Source organism: Naegleria lovaniensis, assembly GCF_003324165.1.
Source record: "Naegleria lovaniensis strain ATCC 30569 chromosome Unknown tig026, whole genome shotgun sequence".
In the NCBI taxonomy this organism is placed as follows: Eukaryota; Heterolobosea; class Eutetramitea; order Acrasida; family Naegleriidae; genus Naegleria; species Naegleria lovaniensis.
The window spans coordinates 405,272-422,692 of record NW_025407848.1 but is presented as its reverse complement, the minus strand read 5'-3'; the positions used below and the strand labels follow the sequence as shown (position 1 = coordinate 422,692).

The window sequence follows — 17,421 nt, the reverse complement described above, 5'->3', positions numbered from 1 at the left end:
TTCTTTAATAATCATCAGTTTTAAATTTGGATTCGGATTTACATCTATTTCATCATCATGTTGAACACAACCCGAACCAACCATGACAATTCAGAAGAGCAATCTTCAAACGGAGCGATTACCGACACAATAAATGAAGCTTCGCATACGAGTAGTATTTACACGAATTTAGAACAAGAATCTAACAGTACTACCGTTTCTCCATTACGATCGGATGGTTTATATCAACTCTTTTCAATTGAATTGGATGATGACGACGACGAGGAATATCAAGATGTTAATGAAGAGGAGGACGTTGAAAATTTGGAAAATTTTGACTGGATTGATTGGAATGACTTTATGGAGGATGCAACCTCTAAGCAAGATGAAGAAAATGAAGATGAATTTGACGATGATTCTTTGGTTGGATCTTCAAACTCTGTAGGTTTGAAAAGAGGACGAAAAAAGTATCAAAAATTTGAAAAGCCTTCAGTGTTACCAAGTATTAGACCAAAGAGTCCGCCACGAGTAGCAGCATCAAGTTCATCCAGTACTACTTCGAATGGCAACGCGAATACTAGCTCAGTTGTAAATAATATTCAACTTCCTCCGTCTCAACCTTTCCAATATCTTAACCCATTAATTCCATCTGTATTGGGCCCTCCTCTCTATCCTGCTAATACTGCCATCTCCAACAAGAATGGTACCACTACCTCCACATTTCCATACCCATTTATCATCCCTTATCCAGATATTTATAGAGGTACAATGAAGAGCACTGTTCCACCAACCACCAGCACCAGCACAGCACCACGACGACGTCTCAACGAATTTCTCCACAATCCCTTCCACAAACTCTCACCGAAATATCTACAACCGTTGCAGTACCTACTTCTGACTCTTCTCTTCCTCCCAACAACACTATTTCAGCTGCTTCTAGCCATAGTGACATTGATGGCGTTGTTGTACTGTCAAACATAGTCACTCCTAACTGCTTATTTTCCAATGAGCAGATGAAAGAATTACAAAATCAATTGCAGCTTCATGTACAGTTATTATTGTATAACTATTTTTTAACGAGTACCCGAGAAGGGTTTCACGCACAACATGTGGGTTTCAAAAGATTAATCGAACAATATTTGGCTACAAAAAAGGAAGCAATAATGAACAAGACAAAAAGAATACTTTATGGATTTGGAATTTCAAAAGATGTCAAATTAACGGATTTAACAAACGGACAGGAATATGATCTCAAGGACGATTATAAAAAAAAGGAATCAATCACTATTGTGCAAAGAAGTACCGAGGAATGGGCACATATGATTGGAACCACAATTTTTGATATTGAAGGTTTAGATGGTGCTGAAACCTTTCTAAATTTTGATTACAGTTTTGTCATGTCATCAAATCAAATTGATTGGGATCTATTTGTAAAGTTTTTACGCCCCTTCAAATTATTTAATAACCAAAGTCTTCTTGCGGAAGTGCAAGAGAGTATATATTATCTAAATACTGTTCCAGAGGATAATATTGGATCGAAGCGAGTTGTTTTTACAATTCCAGAAGATAATTTATTAATAATGGGTCTTAAAAAACATTGGAAGCCTGGAGGTACAATTAAGTGGGACAAAATTAAGAATGATATGTTTCCAAATAAGACATCGAAACAACTCCGTGTAAGATACAAAAATATGATCGGGAAAAGAGGTCCTCCAATAGAAGTGAACCCCTTTAAACAATTTAGAAATATAATAGAAAGTCAGAACAGCACTAGAAAGCATGACCCTCTATCTAAGAAGAAAAAGGATGTACCATCTTTGAACTATTCACATTTATTCGATAATGTTGAATTATTTAAAATTACAAACAAATTAACAAAGAAAGAACTACCATGTAGCTATAAGGAACTGAGTAAGATACAAACATACAGAGATAACCCCTCCTCTGACTCCGAAGATTCAGAGTCTAAGGAGGTTGTGGCACCCTCTGAAAGTCGTAAAAGAAAGAAACCAGAGAAATCATCGTCGAAAAAGAAAAAGAAATCAGAAGTATCTGAGACTGACATTAAGGAGTCAACTCCTGCACAATCTCAACCTCAAAAGCAAGATACAGAAATTTTAGAACATGAGAAATCGTCATCTACGAATGGTCTCACTGATAGCCTGATGCAACTAATAGAAAAACAACCTGCGGAAAATTCATCCATTCCACAACCTCTTGAAGATGTTGGATCCATAGACTCTGCTTCAGAAGACGAAAACGATGACGAACTGCCTCAACCACCTCCAGCTATTCTTAGAGCAGAAAAAGAATGTGAAGTTTTGTGTGATGGCCAATTTGTGAACTTTACGCAAGAAGAGGATAGACAAATATTAGTAACGTTAAAGCAACACGGATTTTCAGATATTGCTAATATTACTGATTTGACATTGGTAAAGGCTGCAATACAAGAAGTAAGCAACTCCATTTCAAAAAGCTTTAATTCTGTGCAGGCCAGAATCCTCAAGCTTCAACACTTTTGGAAACAACAAGTATCACATAAGTAAGAAAAAAACTGTAGTAGCTCATAGATCTCATTCGCATCTCTCATATCTCATTCTCACTTGAAGAATGTTTGCAGTAACAAGACATTGCTCAAATATGCAAAGCTTCTCAAATGTAAAATATCATGTCGTTACTTGCGGCAATCAAATACGACACAGATTTGAATTGGACTGATTTGTTGACATTCGATGGCGAAGATTACATTCGCACACATTTTGATCTTGCTCTGTCTCACGTCAGTTAACATTAAAAGGACAGTGTTTGTTTTGACACATCTCAATCATTAAAAAAAAATAATGAAAACCATCCAACGCCAAATCACCGTGGTGTGGTTGCTCACCGTTCTACTATCACTGGTTTGTCTTTGCATTACTCACATGCCGAATGGGCCTATCTTCAAGAGGAGCCATGTCTGTTGAAAGCTGCCAGACTGAAACCACTCAACAACGGAAATTTGCAAACCTCGTCGTCATCCATGTTCGTTCACGTTAAATTATTCAATCATGTCGTCATGACCAGTGATGTTTTAGAACAGTTGGCACGTCTTTTTAAAAAAGAAGATTATCGTGTTGACTTTCAATTTAGATCGGGTGACAGCGTTGAGAGTCACAAAATGTTCACAACTCGTGTCTCACAAGAGTTGTTGTCGAACTCACTCGCAAAGAATGAGTTCATTCAAAAGACAGTGGAGTGGATCAAAAGAGTTCCTTCCGATGAGAGAGTGACTTTTTCAAGCTTGAGTTTGGATTCTTTGAAATTTGCAACATTGCAAGTCAAGTTTGAAGAAGAGATCAATGATTTAAAAAGCACACTGCTTCCATCCATTCAAACTTCTTTCCATACTCAATTGAACTCTAGAATGATGCAACATTTGAATAGTATATCTTTTTCAAATGCCATACAAGCACTCACCAATGCACACGCGCGAAATCAAAATCCTATTGTGACATCTCGAGTATTCAATGAATTCATGACAGAATTGAACCTCAAGAAGAATGCAGAAAATCCTCAAGACTTGTCCACTCTTGAATTCAATAACGTCCATGTAGAAGAGATGAGAAATTTCTTCCACAATCAACTCTCCAATTACTTTGACCTGGATTGGAAATTCGATGAGACCACTCCAAATTTATTACAAGTGTCATTGGCAAATTTCGATCTTAATATTTGGTATTTAATTCAAACTGGTAAATTCCAAGAACAAGCCAATACACCTCTCGTTCAACACTTTAAAAAACGTGAAGATGTGGAACAACTCTTTATGACACAAGCATCCGAAGTCACTCCTGAAATTACATATTTGAATGAAATGTTTAAAGACATTTCTGAACAGATGGGTCAACAATTATTAGACTCTTTCAAAGCTTTGGAAAGTGTGGATTTAATTACTCGTGGTGTGAATTATCAAATTACCAATTATGGAGCCAATCAAGTTGTTCAATCAGGTGGAACCGATAACAGTTACATTTGGAACAAAGGAATTTCTGGAACTGGTGAAATTGTTGCTGTAACTGATACAGGTGTGAATGTCAATCATTGCTTCTTTAGTGGAAATGGAGAGAGTTATTCCCAACTGAATTTGAATAATCGTAAAATTGTGTATATTGATACACAGAATGGAGCTGGAAATACGGTAGACGATGGTGGACATGGAAGTCATGTAAGTGGTCTTTTCAAACAAGTGGATTATGATTTTTTAACATTCACTTGGACATGATATGTGAAACATACTTGCCACCTCTTTAAATTCAACCTTAATCCAACATGTTGAATCGCGATCTTTACGCGCAACACAACACTGTTGAATCAATGGATGGACCCTTAATATCCTTCCTCCTCATGGTTGAAACGTTTCCAACACGAAAAAAATATTTCCAATTCCTTCTGCCCTTCGAATAGGTGTGTGGTACCGTTGCAGGTAATCCAACCTCATCTCCCTCGAACGACTGTATCCAATCAAATCGGAGTAGCCAAAGATGCCAAATTGTATGTGGTGGATGCTCAACGAACAGCCTCTGGTGGTTTATACATCTCTGATTTGAATGTTCTATTACCTCGCATCTACTCGTCTGGTGCTCGTATCAGCTCCAATTCATGGGGTTGTGCAAGTCCTTACGAGTGTACCTACGATTGCCAATGTTATTCGGTATCTTCGAGCGGTACTAAAACACCAGTATCTGACTCGACATGTTTGGCTCAAGTCGGTCGTCGTTGTTGCCACTACTGCAACGTATATGGTACTCAGAGTAGATCCATTGACTCGGTTCTGAATCGTTATGATGAATTGTTGTATGTGAATGCAGCTGGAAATAGTGGAGATTATTCGTATGATTCCACAATGGGAGATCCAGCCACTTCTAAAAACGCTCTCACAGTGGGATCTTCATATGCCTCCACCGAGTATTACAAGATGATTTATCCAACTAGTAATATTAATGGAAGCGTATTGAATGTGGAGAATTTGAGTTACTTTTCCTCGAGAGGCCCTACCATTGATCAAAGAATTAAGCCTGATGTAAGTTGTTGTTATGTCGCCGAGATTGACACACTTTAATAATCTGACATTCAATCGAACGTTTCTACACACTTGGTAAAGGTGGTTGCTCCAGGATCTTACACTTCAAGTGCAGATTTTAGAAGTACTTGTGGTTTGGCAGTCATGAGTGGTACTTCCATGGCGACTCCTGCTGTTTCTGGTGCAGCAGCGCTTATTCGACAATACTTACTTCAAAACAACAAGCAGAAATTAGTAGAGTTTGAACTGTTTAACAAGACATCCACTCAAACGCTCTCTGGTTCTTTGGTCAAGGCTTTATTAATCCATTCTGCAGAAAAATTGAATGGAATGGTTCAACTTTATCCAAATTATTACCAATCTCTTGCCATCATGCCAATCCCAAATAACTTTGTTGGATATGGAAGGGTAAATTTGAAACGAGTGCTCAAGTTTGACAATGATCAAACGAGCTTGAGTTTAGTGGGTCAGATTGGTGTCATCAACAGAGTTTTACTGGAACCTGGCCTCTCCTCTCAATTTGAGCTTGTTATGGGTTCATCAAATAAGAACACTCTCAAAGTAACCATTGTATGGTATGATTTACCCTACACAACAGCTCTCGCAAAGGGAAGTACAGAGAAGCGAATTGTGAATGACTTGGATCTAAAGGTCACCGTTGATGGAGGAAAATCTGTTTATTATGGTAATGGAGAGTTATCAAAGAATACCAATTATGACTCCACCAACACTGTAGAAAGCATCACTATTGACAATCTTCCAAGCGGTGCTTCTTGTGTAGTTAGTGTGGGAGCAAAATCATCAAATAAGGGAAGTCAAGCGTTCAGTTTGGTAGTATCAGGTAATTTTGTTGTCAAGTCCTCTCCTCAAACAAGAGTGAATGCTACTATTTCAAGAAATTCGTTCGAAATTCTTTGGACCATGTACATTCTGATCTCAGCAGCTCTGCTCATCAACATGTTGATGTAAATAAATTCACAAAATTTATTCACTAACAATCTTTTTAACAGACTGAGCAAGAGAGTTCAAAGATTCATTATTGCCACCCAATTCACTAACCTTGTTGATGGCAATTAGTAACATGTCTTCACGCTTCAGCCTGGCAATCATCTTGTTATTTGTTTGGCAAATAATTAAAAGAACGTTGAGCATGTAATTACAAATTCTTTTGACGCTATTATCAGCTTCTTCAGTCTCTGTTTCGTTGCCGTCGTCCAGAGAATCAACATGGCTTAAAAGAATTTTCCTTATTAATCCAAGAACTTGCTGAGAGAAGAGTTGTTCATGCGTTGAAGAGTATTGTTGGCTTAATAATAGCACTACATGGCATGCAGACTCAGCAATTCCTAAATCTTCATGAGAGCAAAGCTTCATAAATACTTGTAAATTTTCCACCAGTGCTGAATTATTGGTGTACATGGAATCCGCTTGTTTCGAGTCCTCACCCTTGTTGGAGTGGTGCAGCAACTTGGCCGCTTTGTAAAGTAAGTTATCCACAATGCCTAAACAAGGTTCAAAGAAGGTGTCTACACCGTTTTCAAACGCATATTTCAAAACAGCGCTAAGCTTTGAAATTATTCCTAATTTGTAGAGCTGATCATAGCTCAAAACTTCGGCATTGACAACCTTCAAAATCAGTCTCACGTTGTGTACATTGTTGTTTCTATGCTCAAGTTCAAAAAATTCAAAAAGCTTTGGAATGAGAGAGAAGTGGTTAATGACGCTAACAAATCCTGGGTTGTGCTCGGCAATGTTATTCAATAGTTTCAACCCGTAAAGAGGAATTGGGTCCTGATCGTCCAAAATTTGTTTGTACTTAGGGAGGAGGTTCTTTACAATGAAATCGTTAACTTGTTTTGTACACTCATGGCTTGTATCTTGTAAGTTATATACATTTTTGTCATTAAGAAACTGAACAAGTATGTCTGTAAATATTTTTAAACATAAAAATCTAACATCTCCATTCGTATTGTTGAGCATTTCAACTAAAGAAGGAAGTAAGGAATTAACCACAACTTTGTGGTAAGATGCTGTCATTGGCTGCCTGGATAAAGCCTCTATTACGAGAAGTACTGTATTTGAAGACTCCTCTAATCCTGCTTTTGATCCAATTTGATTCAGTAACTTAGATAATTGAGTAATGATATTCTCTGTTATTAAACGTTCGCTCAATGAGGGTGTTGTCATCACAAGCAAAACGAACTCCAGATTCTTATTTTGCGCTGCGACCGTGGAAGCGCTCATATTTTTGTCCAACTGTTGGAAAATTTGTTGAAGAAGTGAGGGAATGAGCTCACCCACAGAATCCAGCAGTCCCAATAAACATGTTCTAACGTAGTGTTCTTTTTCTTTGGTCATTAACCTGTCCAAGCAAGCACAAAGCTTTGGCCCAAAGCACTTGACTATAAAGTTAGTGTTATTTTTCGAAATAATGAAATAGGTTATCAAACATTTAGCTCTTAGTGTGTAACTTTGATGGTCGACAAGAACTGACAAAGCATCCTCAAACGCTTGATCTTCTACTAAAGACTTGCAAAGTTTAGAGTTGGGGTCTGAGAGTAGAGCCATGTTGATAATGTTAATAGCTGATTGTTGAACTCTAATATTACCATCTTTCAATAAGGAAATTAGTTTTTTGGTTGAAAATAGCTCAACAAGCTGCAAAGACAGAGACGCCTTATTTCTCGCCATTCTTGCTAATGAAGAAACAGCGCTTCCTCTGAGAAATTCGTTCTTTGTAGAAAAGAAAATTTGTAGGAGAGAAGAAATACACTCCACAGTGGCGAATTTTTGAGAGTACTGAGGACTTTGGGCAGCTATGTTTTCAATAGTTTTCGTAGCATAGTGTTGAACTACTTCATCAGAAAACTTCAAGCTATCAACAACTGTCGTAACTATTGAATGTGGAAGGTCTACTAACGTAATTTCTTTTTGATTTGAGGGTATTTGTGTTGCAACGTAGAATACTAATTCTCCCATGCACGCCAACGCTCTTCTTTTTACCTTCACACCATTATCCTTCTGCACAAGCTCAACAAACACGTCAAATATTTCATTATTCAGAAGGTCTCCAGAAATATATGTTGCATGTCGTACCAATAATCCTGTGACAGAACATAACCTAACCCGTAGCATGGGTGATTTGTATGCTCTCAGCATTTTGATAAATAATTTCATAAGGGAACTGTTCACCAGTAAATTGGATGATTGGGTGTCTGTGCACAAAGTTTCAAAGTAGCATAAGCAGTTAAGTTTTACAGTGTTGTCTCCGTTAGCCACAAGAGCCTTGTATATTTGCGTAAGAAAGTTTTCCAAGTCCTTCTGAGGCATGTTTAGAACCTTCTTTAGAGGATGAGGCTCAAAGGGCAACTTTGTTTTGTCAAACTTTGGACTTGTTACTTTCTCAATTCTCGAATTCATAATTATAGGCTTAACATAGGTATCTGACTGATTAAACATTAGCTTCTGAGCGTCAGAAATAGACAACTTCAAGTTTGTAACGCTGGTTTGGGAACTTGATCTTCTAATTAATGGTTCTGCATTAGACTTTTCATGATTTCTGGCGTCAGTTGATTCGCTGAATCCTTGCTCCTCCTCGTCCATTTCGGCATTTTCTTTTGATAGCTCATCTCCACTTTCATTGTCAGATTCATCAAAATTGTATTCAATATCTGTTACTTTTTTACCTGCAGGCTTGTCACTCGATCTTCCATCATAACTTGGCCAAGTTCTTTTTCAAGGTTCGACTGGACAATCTTTGACAGCCTCATTACATTTTCGCTTTTGGAAGTTTTTGAATAAATAAGTTTAACTCCATTGAGATAAACAGGAGAGGATGTAGGTGCTTCCTTAATTCCTCAGGAGGAGCCACTATTTTTTCTTTCCAAAACGTATGCTCTCTCAATTCGTCCCATGTTATTCTGTCCAATGGATTTTTCTGGAGTAGAGTCTTAATTAAATCATTTAGTTCCTCGCTGCAGTTTTCGATAGGTTTTAGTTCGGAATTCAAAATTAATTCCATAGTCTGCTCTGGAGAAGAGCCAACAAAGGGTGGCTTTCCCGAAGCCATCTCATAGAGAATACAGCCTAAAGACCAAAAATCAGAATACACAGAATGAAATCCTCCCAGCAACAGTTCAGGGGCAGTATAGCAAAGAGTTCCTCGTTTCAACTTTCCATCACTTGGTTTTTCCGATGCTGATGTGGCTGTTGGAGGAGTTGATAATGGAGATGATAAACTTTGGTCAATTTCTGTCATCAATTTTGATAATCCGAAGCCACTTAATTTCAAAATACCACATCCATCAATTAAAATGTTTGATGGCTTCAAATCACAGTATACAACACCTCTCGAATGTACATATCTAAATTTTATGATCATCAAATTTCGTTGTAGCTCTCTTTACTTACTGAAGTCCGTTGACAATGTCAAGAGCAAATAAATGGATTGCTTCTTCCGGCAATTTTTGATCTTGGGATATTAATGTCATCAAATCTCCGGTACAAAACTCAACTATTATCCAATAATGATTGGTTGTTTCATACCAACTATGAAATTTCAAAACATTTGTATGAGATAGCATGTTCAACACTTTTGCCTTATAATTTTATCTATCTCTTCATCATTTCGATAATCAATAAATGACTTACTTCGTTGAACACCTTTTGTTTGTGGTGCTTTTCAATACATTTTACGGCCGCATATTCTATTGTTTTTCGTTTCCTTCCCTTATACACCACCGATGAGCTTCCTTTGCCAATCTCTTCGTAAATTTGAAAATTGTCCATGTATGATGATGATTTTTTTTAAAGGTGCGTCAGGTTGCCGCCAATTCATTATTCATCTCTACAACTTCATGTTGTGAACACAAGCCAACATGCTTTGGCCAGTGTTTGTGTATTTTGTATGAATATGACCATTGTTGTCGTAGAATGTTAGACAATGCTCTCGACAACTTCCTGCTCTGAGGACACACAGTTAACCTTGGCTTTTACGTAGTATGTTCATTTATTGGATATTCTCTCTCAGTATTTGATTAACCAATGAAGGAGAGGCATTACCTTTGGAAAGTTTCATCACCTGAGCAACCAGGAATTGGAAGGAATTGTCCTTTCCTTTTTTAATGGACTCTACCTCCTTTGGATATTGTTCAATGACTTGAACGCACCATGAAGCAATTGTGTCTCTGTCTGTAATTTGCTTCCATCCATTCTTTTCAGCAATGTCATTTGCCATCTCTCCACTCTTTTCATCAAACATGATCTTGATGATTTTCTTTGCCATCTTTCCTGAAATATCCTCACATTGAATGGCATCCACAATAGATCCAATTTGAACACAAGATACTGGACTCTCTTTTAAGGATAAACCAGCAGCATTGAGAAGACCCATTAACTCGCTGGCAATCCAATTTGCAACTAACTTGGGATTCATTGTCTCTGATCTCCATCTTTTATCATTCAAAATGCCTTCGAAAAATTCAACACCACCTTCGGTTGTTAGAAGAACATTGGCATCATAGAATGTTAGATTATAAGGCTCATTTGTCAATTTTTCAATAACTTGATCTGGAAGAGAGGTAATTGAATTGGCAATGTCTTGTACATATTCATTTGTCAGCTCCACATAGGGTAGATCTGGGTCAGGGAAAAATTTGTAATCAGGAATATTTTCCTTACTTCTTAAAAGAATAGTTTCGCCTTTTTTAGCATCAAATGTTCGAGTTTGTTGCTCCACCTTTTGTCCACTGGTCAACAACTCAATGTGTCTCTTAATTTCAAAATCAATAGCTCGAGGAATATTATTGGCACTCGAAATATTTTTTACCTCACATCTTGTTCCACTCAGTGGTTCCTCGTTCTTGCTTGCGTTGTAAACTGAAACATTGACATCGCACCTCAAGCTACCCTCTTCCATATTTCCATCACATGTTCCAATATATCTCAACAAGAATTGCAGTTTTTTCACAAATAATTCTGCTTCTAAACTAGAGTTGATATCAGGATAGGTAATAATTTCCATTAAAGGATTTCCAGCTCTGTTCAAATCAATTAAAGTGTAGTCAACGTCATGTATAGATTTACCAGAATCTTGCTCTACCTGAATTCTAGCAATTCTGATGTACTTTGCTAGATATGTACCATCACCTTGAGGTATGTCAATTCTAATTTTTCCTTCAGAAATTAGTGGGTAAAACTGCTGTGTGATTTGATATCCAAGAGGAAGATCTGGATAAAAGTAGTGCTTTCTATCAAATTGAGAATAAAGATTCACCTTTCCTCCAATAGCTAAACCAGTTTTTACAGCCTGTCTTATGCAAAATTCATTTAAAATTGGTAAAGTTCCAGGGAAGGATGCGTCAAATAGGGTGACATGAACATTAGGCGTAGAGTTTGTAAACTCTGTTGAACCAGATGAAAATAATTTGCTGTTGGAAGTAATTTGAGCGTGAATTTCAAGACCAATAACCGGCCTGTAGCCCTTTAGCACAGATTCATCTCCGCTTGTGTGAAGATACTTTTTACTCGTATGCTGTTCATACTCCTTTCTTCTTCGTTCTTTGATTGATTCTCCGATAATAAAATTGTTGTGAAATTGAACACAATTATGCTTTGAAAGATGATTATCGGAAAAAGCTGATGAGAGATTGCCATTCCTTTTTACCAATCCTGCACAAGAATAAAACTTGGACAGAGTGTGTGTCCGATGAACCAACAGTGCTAGTGGAGAAGGGGTAACAAACAATTTCATTTTTTGCGATGTTTTTTTAGGTATTTAATTCTGTCGCTGTTTACTGCTGCAGTGCTTTCTTGAACTCTGACAGTTTCAGTTGTCTGCATTCCTCTAACTTCTTCTCTATTACTGCTTTAACCTCTTTGGCAATCTTGAAATCGTCAAAAACTAACTTCTTGTCGAATAGTATTAATGGCGAAGCTAATGCTTGCTTCTTTTCTGCTACCAATCGCAAAGAAAACTTATTTTGCTCGTTTGTTTTTACCTATCGATGAATGTATGAGTGTGATCAAGAGATAGAAGTTAATTAAAAAAGATGACATACCTGAACTGAAAATAACGGTATAGTTTCTTCAACAATTCCAAAACCAACTCTGTTAATATCTACTGTGACAATGTATAAAAAGTTATTATCAAAGAAAATGTGACGCATCTCTCTATTGTCTTTCTTTGATGGAGTCCCTCCACCATTTGGAGTTCTTGGAGCTTTTTTGGGTGATGAGTGTGTCACTGGAGGTGGTAGGCTTTGAGGTGATGTTATGCTACATCGAATCGTTTCTCTATTTACCATCACTGCCTCGTCCTCTGGTAAATATTCAGGTTTTGGTTGTACAATTGAACCTAAAGAGATGGTTTCTTCTCGACCTAAAATAGACTGGATAAGAATCTTGGATTTAGAAAGAAACTCGTAAATTAAAAGAAACTCGTGTATAGCAAACCGGTTTGAATTTTCAATGTTTGATGAGCTCCTTTGAAGAGGGATTTGATCAAAAATAGAATCTGATTTTTCATCCTTCTCATAGTTAATTAATACAGCTATGTCTGATATGATAGCATCTGGTCGTAGACTGGTTAATCTCTGATATTGAGTATATTCGAGTTGGAAATTATCCATAAATTCAAAAATGTCTGATACTGAAATAAGCTCGAGAAGATGTTCTCTACTTGATGCCATTGTTTTCTTAATTGCTGGAAAATGGTGTTTGGCAATAGCTATATTATTAGTAGATAAATCACTCCACAGATGAGAAAAAATTCTATAAATTATGTGAAGCGTATTAATTCTATTAGGCACTCTTTCGGAGACAAGCCTCCATAATATAGAATAAAATTCAAAACTTTTCTTTTTCTGGTCATCTGCTAACTCCTCTAAATCATTTGGCCTCACAATTCCATAATTTGAAAGAATATGACTTGGAGATGCTGTTGATGTGATCAGCAACGAACTTTCTGCATCCTCTATGAAATACTTACATTCATTACTGGCAATAGAATAAATTGTGGAAAGAGCCGTAAGCAGTAAGGACTCATTGTTATTTTCCTTATCTACTTGCTGAAGTATGGTCTCATAAAACGAATATTCAAATCCTATGTCATTGGAAAATATTACTCCAGTTAATCTTTCAATCAGAATTTTGTGATTGAAAATTGTATAAACTTGAGATACACAGTATAAAACTGTTTCCAAAAGAAGACCGTATTTCTTTTCATTTTGAAGCTCATTGTTTTCTGTAACTGTCTCGCCTGACAACATTATATCTCTAATTAATTTTCTGAGAGTAAAATCAACAATTGATTCTGTTATTTTTTCATCCATTCCTTCGATATTGGTGTTAATTATATCTTTTAAGTAAAATAAATGATCCAATAAATCAGCAGAATAATCCTCTAAAATTCTAATGGATGATTTGTTTTCTCTTGTCTTGATTATAATATAATTTAGAGATGATAATTGATCAATTAATGAGTCTGCCAGCATGGAAAAATAAGGACCACTCGTTACATATTTATGAAGTGCCTGATCCTTGACTAAAAATGTTGATGAATAATGGAACAATTTTTGTAAAACGTACCGCTATAGGTGTTCAGCGTTATTGTTCTCACTGCTATTCTAATCATGCTGTCTGAGTGATTACAAAATTTGATGCATTGATCGTAAAGAGGGAATCTCAAATTGTACTTTAGGAATGAATTGATTGTCACAAAGAACTCATATAGCGTACTTACACTATCAAAAAAGAATTGGATCATAGATTTGTCGAATTTTAGAGAAATTGTCTTCAAAAAATTGATATAGTATGCAAGTAATTCTTCATCGGAAAAGTCGAGTGGGTGGTTGATCAGCTCGTTGATGTGATTATTAGAAAGAAGAAAGTCTACACCGGAAGATAAATAAAAATTATCAAACAAAATTACACCTACACATCGAATTCGTATTGTTCATGTTTTGAATCATGATACTAATTGACTGAATGAGTTGTTTCTTGACTTGATTCGGAGCGTTTGGTTGAGAAAGAACGTTGAAAAAAGAGTGAAATACATTTCTTTCAAGAAATAGGCTAAAATTCGGTGTTGTTCTATTGAATCATTGCACAAAGTATCAGGGTACTTACTCCCAGAATTTTTCGTTATGTTTGTCTCCCCAAACCATCAACTCGGATATTGACCGTAAAGTTTCAACAACTAAATCTGCATTTGTGTCGTTAATAATTTTGTTTTGTTCGAGTGTATCACAAAGCTTACTAATAATTCAAAATTTACAATCATCACAATTTTATGTTTCTCTATTATTTACTAATTTCATAAAGTGATGACTTACTTGAGTCCTTCCAGGGAAAACTTTTGTGGGAAAGGGGATGGTGAAACGAAGAGACCCGATATCAGCTTTCTCATGGTGATATTTTTTTGCTGGCCCTGTTGCTGCGATCGAATTTCATCAATGCTCACTCCTTTTAAGAAGTATAAAATTTCGAAGGTGTTGATCACTTGCCTTTCAACTGAGCTGCACTTTACAAAGAACAGGCTGTGGCCTTCTTGTGTTTTCTTGATTTATCCAATGCATTCCTTTTCCAAAACCAAGAAGGACGAAATTTCGACACCCTTTATTCTTTTTTGATTTAGTTCGTCTTTGATCTCATCTTGTTGTACTTGTAGCATCAATTCTTTGCTATCTTCTATGTCTTTTCACATTATTTGATGTGTCATACAATGGTGTGTATTGTAAAGTATGCCAACGCTCCAATCCAAATCTCTCGTTTTTGTGAAGCGTTTTATGGCCCTCGAGCCGCAAGGCCTCTCAGCCATCAGAAGGGTCACAGAAATTCTGAAGCAAAAAAATTTTGTGTCCTCATTTTTTCACTGCACGTCCTTGTTGAAAACTGCATAACAGCTTTGTCTTCTCTTTTCGACATTTGGATCATCATCACCTCATCCTACGAACAACAGCATCATCGGTTCATTCAATTTTTCAAGTGTACATATAACCTTCTTCATTCGAGAGCGAATTTTAATTTTTCTTGTATAATTATGTCTAAATCAGAGTGGAAATTTCAACAGGTTTTTGGAGACAGTAAGGGAGATGAACCAGCAGATGGTATGTTTTTACTATTACTCATTATTGTATTTATCACGAACTACTTTTTTCACACCTCTATGTCATTATTTCTGTATTCCCGTTCGCGTTCACTGGGATCAACAATTCCTCCATATCATCATTGAACATTTTCTCTCAACATCATCATTTCCGTATTATTCGACACCCTTTTGCTCGTCCCACGATGAATATTTTCTCTCAACAACAACAACCCTTCACATTCAAACTCACTTGGTATCGTCATCATCGTGAACACTTCACTCATCATCTCGGTTAACAGATGATATAATATCAGCGTTGGAGTTTGACCGCACTGGTAATTATCTCGCTATTGGCGATAGAGGCGGAAGAGTAGTGATTTTAGATAGAACCCAACAAAAGAAGAAGGGAGCAGATTACCGCGTATTGACAGGATTCCAGAGTCATGAAGCAGAGTTTGACTATTTGAAAAGTTTGGAAATTGAAGAGAAAATCAACAAAATTAAGTGGTATCCGTCAAAATGTAACAATAATCTCTTTTTATTGACAACAAATGGTATGTATTGTTGTTATTGACATCATGTATTCCAATATTGTCATTTCATGTGATGTTGCTTGCGAACATTCAAACGTTGTTTTGAACGGTTATCATATTTGGACTCTCTTACAGACAAAACTATCAAATTTTGGAAGGTCCATGAAAAACAAACAAAAACTATTTCAAATCTTAACTTGAATGGCAATATTAGAAGCGTGAGCGATGTGAAAGAGCTAAAGGTTCCTTCCGTTAAAAAGTCTGACGCTGTATCACATGCCCACACGCCTAAGAAAATTTATGCAAATGCTCACGCGTATCACATCAACTCCATTTCATTTAACACTGATGGAGAAACATTCATGTCTGCAGATGATCTTCGTATCAATTTATGGCATGTTAATCATGAAAAGGAAAGTCACAATATTGTAGATATAAAACCATCAAATATGGAAGACTTATCTGAGGTAATTACTTCGGCCTCTTTCCATCCAGAGCAATGCAGCACATTTTTGTACAGTAGCAGCAAGGGAACGATAAAACTTGGAGATATCAGACAATCCAGCACCTGCAACACATATGCAAAGGTATTCGAGGTTGAGGAAGATCCATCTAGCAAGACTTTCTTCTCTGAAATTATTGCATCTGTTTCTGATGCTCAATTTAGTCCAGATGGAAAATACATTCTATCAAGAGATTACATGACGCTAAAGCTATGGGATATTAAGATGGAAAATCGACCATTGAAAGTGTTCAACATGCATGAAGGTTTACGATCTAAATTGTGTGATCTTTATGAAAATGATTGCATCTTTGACAAATTTGAATGCTGTTTCAGTGGAGATGGTAACAACGTAATGACAGGCTCTTACAAGAATCATGTTCATGTTTTTGACAAGCAAGGAAAGAATCATGATCACTTTGAAGCATCCCCAAATCCTACCATTAAGAAACCACAGAAATCGACTGGTCTTTTGGGAAGGAAAAAGAAGAAGGACGACCAGTTTGAAACTTCAGATTTTTCAAAGAAGTGTCTCCATCTCACTTGGCATCCATCTGAAAACATTATTGCAGTGTCCTCGGTCAATAGCCTCTACATATTTGCTCAAAATTAATTTCATCCCAATTTCCATTCGCCACCACCCAATTTTATGCATTCACCTTTCCTTTGTCACTTCAGCATAATAAAAGAAGAATCCATAACTGATTCAATGAATTTCTTTGATACATGATTTTTCAAACAATACAGAAAAATGATGGTCTTTGGGAAACGATAAATGAATCAACAATTCGGAATGATGATGAATATATTTATATGGGATTTTATGTGGTTTATTTGGACCGGCAAGTATCAACTTATTCAGTCTTTCTCTTTGGCTTGCTTGGAGGAGCTCTGACTTTTCTTCCTTCCTTGGAACGAACACGAACAATACGACCGTGAATGGCGCAGGAAATGCAGTAGTGGAGCTTGAGGTACATCTTTGGCAAAGCATATTCCTCATAAGCTGATGCGTCAGTAATATCCTTGACAGCAGCAGATTCAACCATGCTTCTAACCAAGAACTTCTTGATGGACTTGTCCTTTGGTACACTCTTACCACAGTTATCACATCTGACTGCTCTAGTCTTACCTCTATTAACTAGAGCTCTACCATTGTTCTTTCTCTTACTGGTCATGCTTGTTTATGACTGATGATAAAATGCGATTTAGCAGCGTGTGAGCAAAGACGAACCTACCAATTTTTTTCGAAACAATTTTTAAA

The 17,421-nt window shown here is 36.7% G+C and overlaps 7 protein-coding genes across 7 annotated transcripts; 2 read left to right on the top strand and 5 right to left on the bottom strand.

Annotated features, from left to right (window-relative positions):
• Nucleotides 1-57: 57 nt before the first annotated feature.
• Nucleotides 58-6,007, top strand: C9374_006137 (uncharacterized protein; the record flags this gene model as incomplete). Its single annotated transcript, XM_044695964.1, has 6 exons — nucleotides 58-799; nucleotides 865-2,521; nucleotides 2,782-4,183; nucleotides 4,423-4,441; nucleotides 4,494-5,038; nucleotides 5,120-6,007. 6 exons carry the CDS (start codon nucleotides 58-60, stop codon nucleotides 6,005-6,007), a joined length of 5,253 nt encoding a protein of 1,750 aa, XP_044547432.1.
• A 15-nt stretch (nucleotides 6,008-6,022) lies between these two features.
• C9374_006136 (uncharacterized protein) lies at nucleotides 6,023-8,641 on the bottom strand (the record flags this gene model as incomplete). The annotated part of the gene is made up of 1 exon (XM_044695963.1): nucleotides 6,023-8,641. One exon carries the CDS (start codon nucleotides 8,639-8,641, stop codon nucleotides 6,023-6,025), a length of 2,619 nt encoding a protein of 872 aa, XP_044547431.1.
• Nucleotides 8,642-8,807: 166 nt separating this feature from the next.
• Nucleotides 8,808-9,826, bottom strand: C9374_006135 (uncharacterized protein; the record flags this gene model as incomplete). The annotated part of the gene is made up of 3 exons (XM_044695962.1): nucleotides 8,808-9,402; nucleotides 9,449-9,636; nucleotides 9,689-9,826. 3 exons carry the CDS (start codon nucleotides 9,824-9,826, stop codon nucleotides 8,808-8,810), a joined length of 921 nt encoding a protein of 306 aa, XP_044547430.1.
• Nucleotides 9,827-10,046: 220 nt separating this feature from the next.
• Nucleotides 10,047-11,789, bottom strand: C9374_006134 (uncharacterized protein; the record flags this gene model as incomplete). The annotated part of the gene is made up of 1 exon (XM_044695961.1): nucleotides 10,047-11,789. One exon carries the CDS (start codon nucleotides 11,787-11,789, stop codon nucleotides 10,047-10,049), a length of 1,743 nt encoding a protein of 580 aa, XP_044547429.1.
• Nucleotides 11,790-11,829: 40 nt separating this feature from the next.
• On the bottom strand, nucleotides 11,830-14,444 carry C9374_006133 (uncharacterized protein; the record flags this gene model as incomplete). Its single annotated transcript, XM_044695960.1, has 8 exons — nucleotides 11,830-12,036; nucleotides 12,097-12,974; nucleotides 13,026-13,580; nucleotides 13,625-13,730; nucleotides 13,779-13,927; nucleotides 13,974-14,110; nucleotides 14,165-14,293; nucleotides 14,371-14,444. 8 exons carry the CDS (start codon nucleotides 14,442-14,444, stop codon nucleotides 11,830-11,832), a joined length of 2,235 nt encoding a protein of 744 aa, XP_044547428.1.
• A 633-nt stretch (nucleotides 14,445-15,077) lies between these two features.
• On the top strand, nucleotides 15,078-16,773 carry C9374_006132 (uncharacterized protein; the record flags this gene model as incomplete). The annotated part of the gene is made up of 3 exons (XM_044695959.1): nucleotides 15,078-15,144; nucleotides 15,425-15,679; nucleotides 15,794-16,773. 3 exons carry the CDS (start codon nucleotides 15,078-15,080, stop codon nucleotides 16,771-16,773), a joined length of 1,302 nt encoding a protein of 433 aa, XP_044547427.1.
• A 241-nt stretch (nucleotides 16,774-17,014) lies between these two features.
• On the bottom strand, nucleotides 17,015-17,335 carry C9374_006131 (uncharacterized protein; the record flags this gene model as incomplete). Its single annotated transcript, XM_044695958.1, has 1 exon — nucleotides 17,015-17,335. The coding sequence occupies one exon, from the start codon at nucleotides 17,333-17,335 to the stop codon at nucleotides 17,015-17,017; it is 321 nt and encodes a 106-aa protein (XP_044547426.1).
• Between the last annotated feature and the right edge of the window lie 86 nt (nucleotides 17,336-17,421).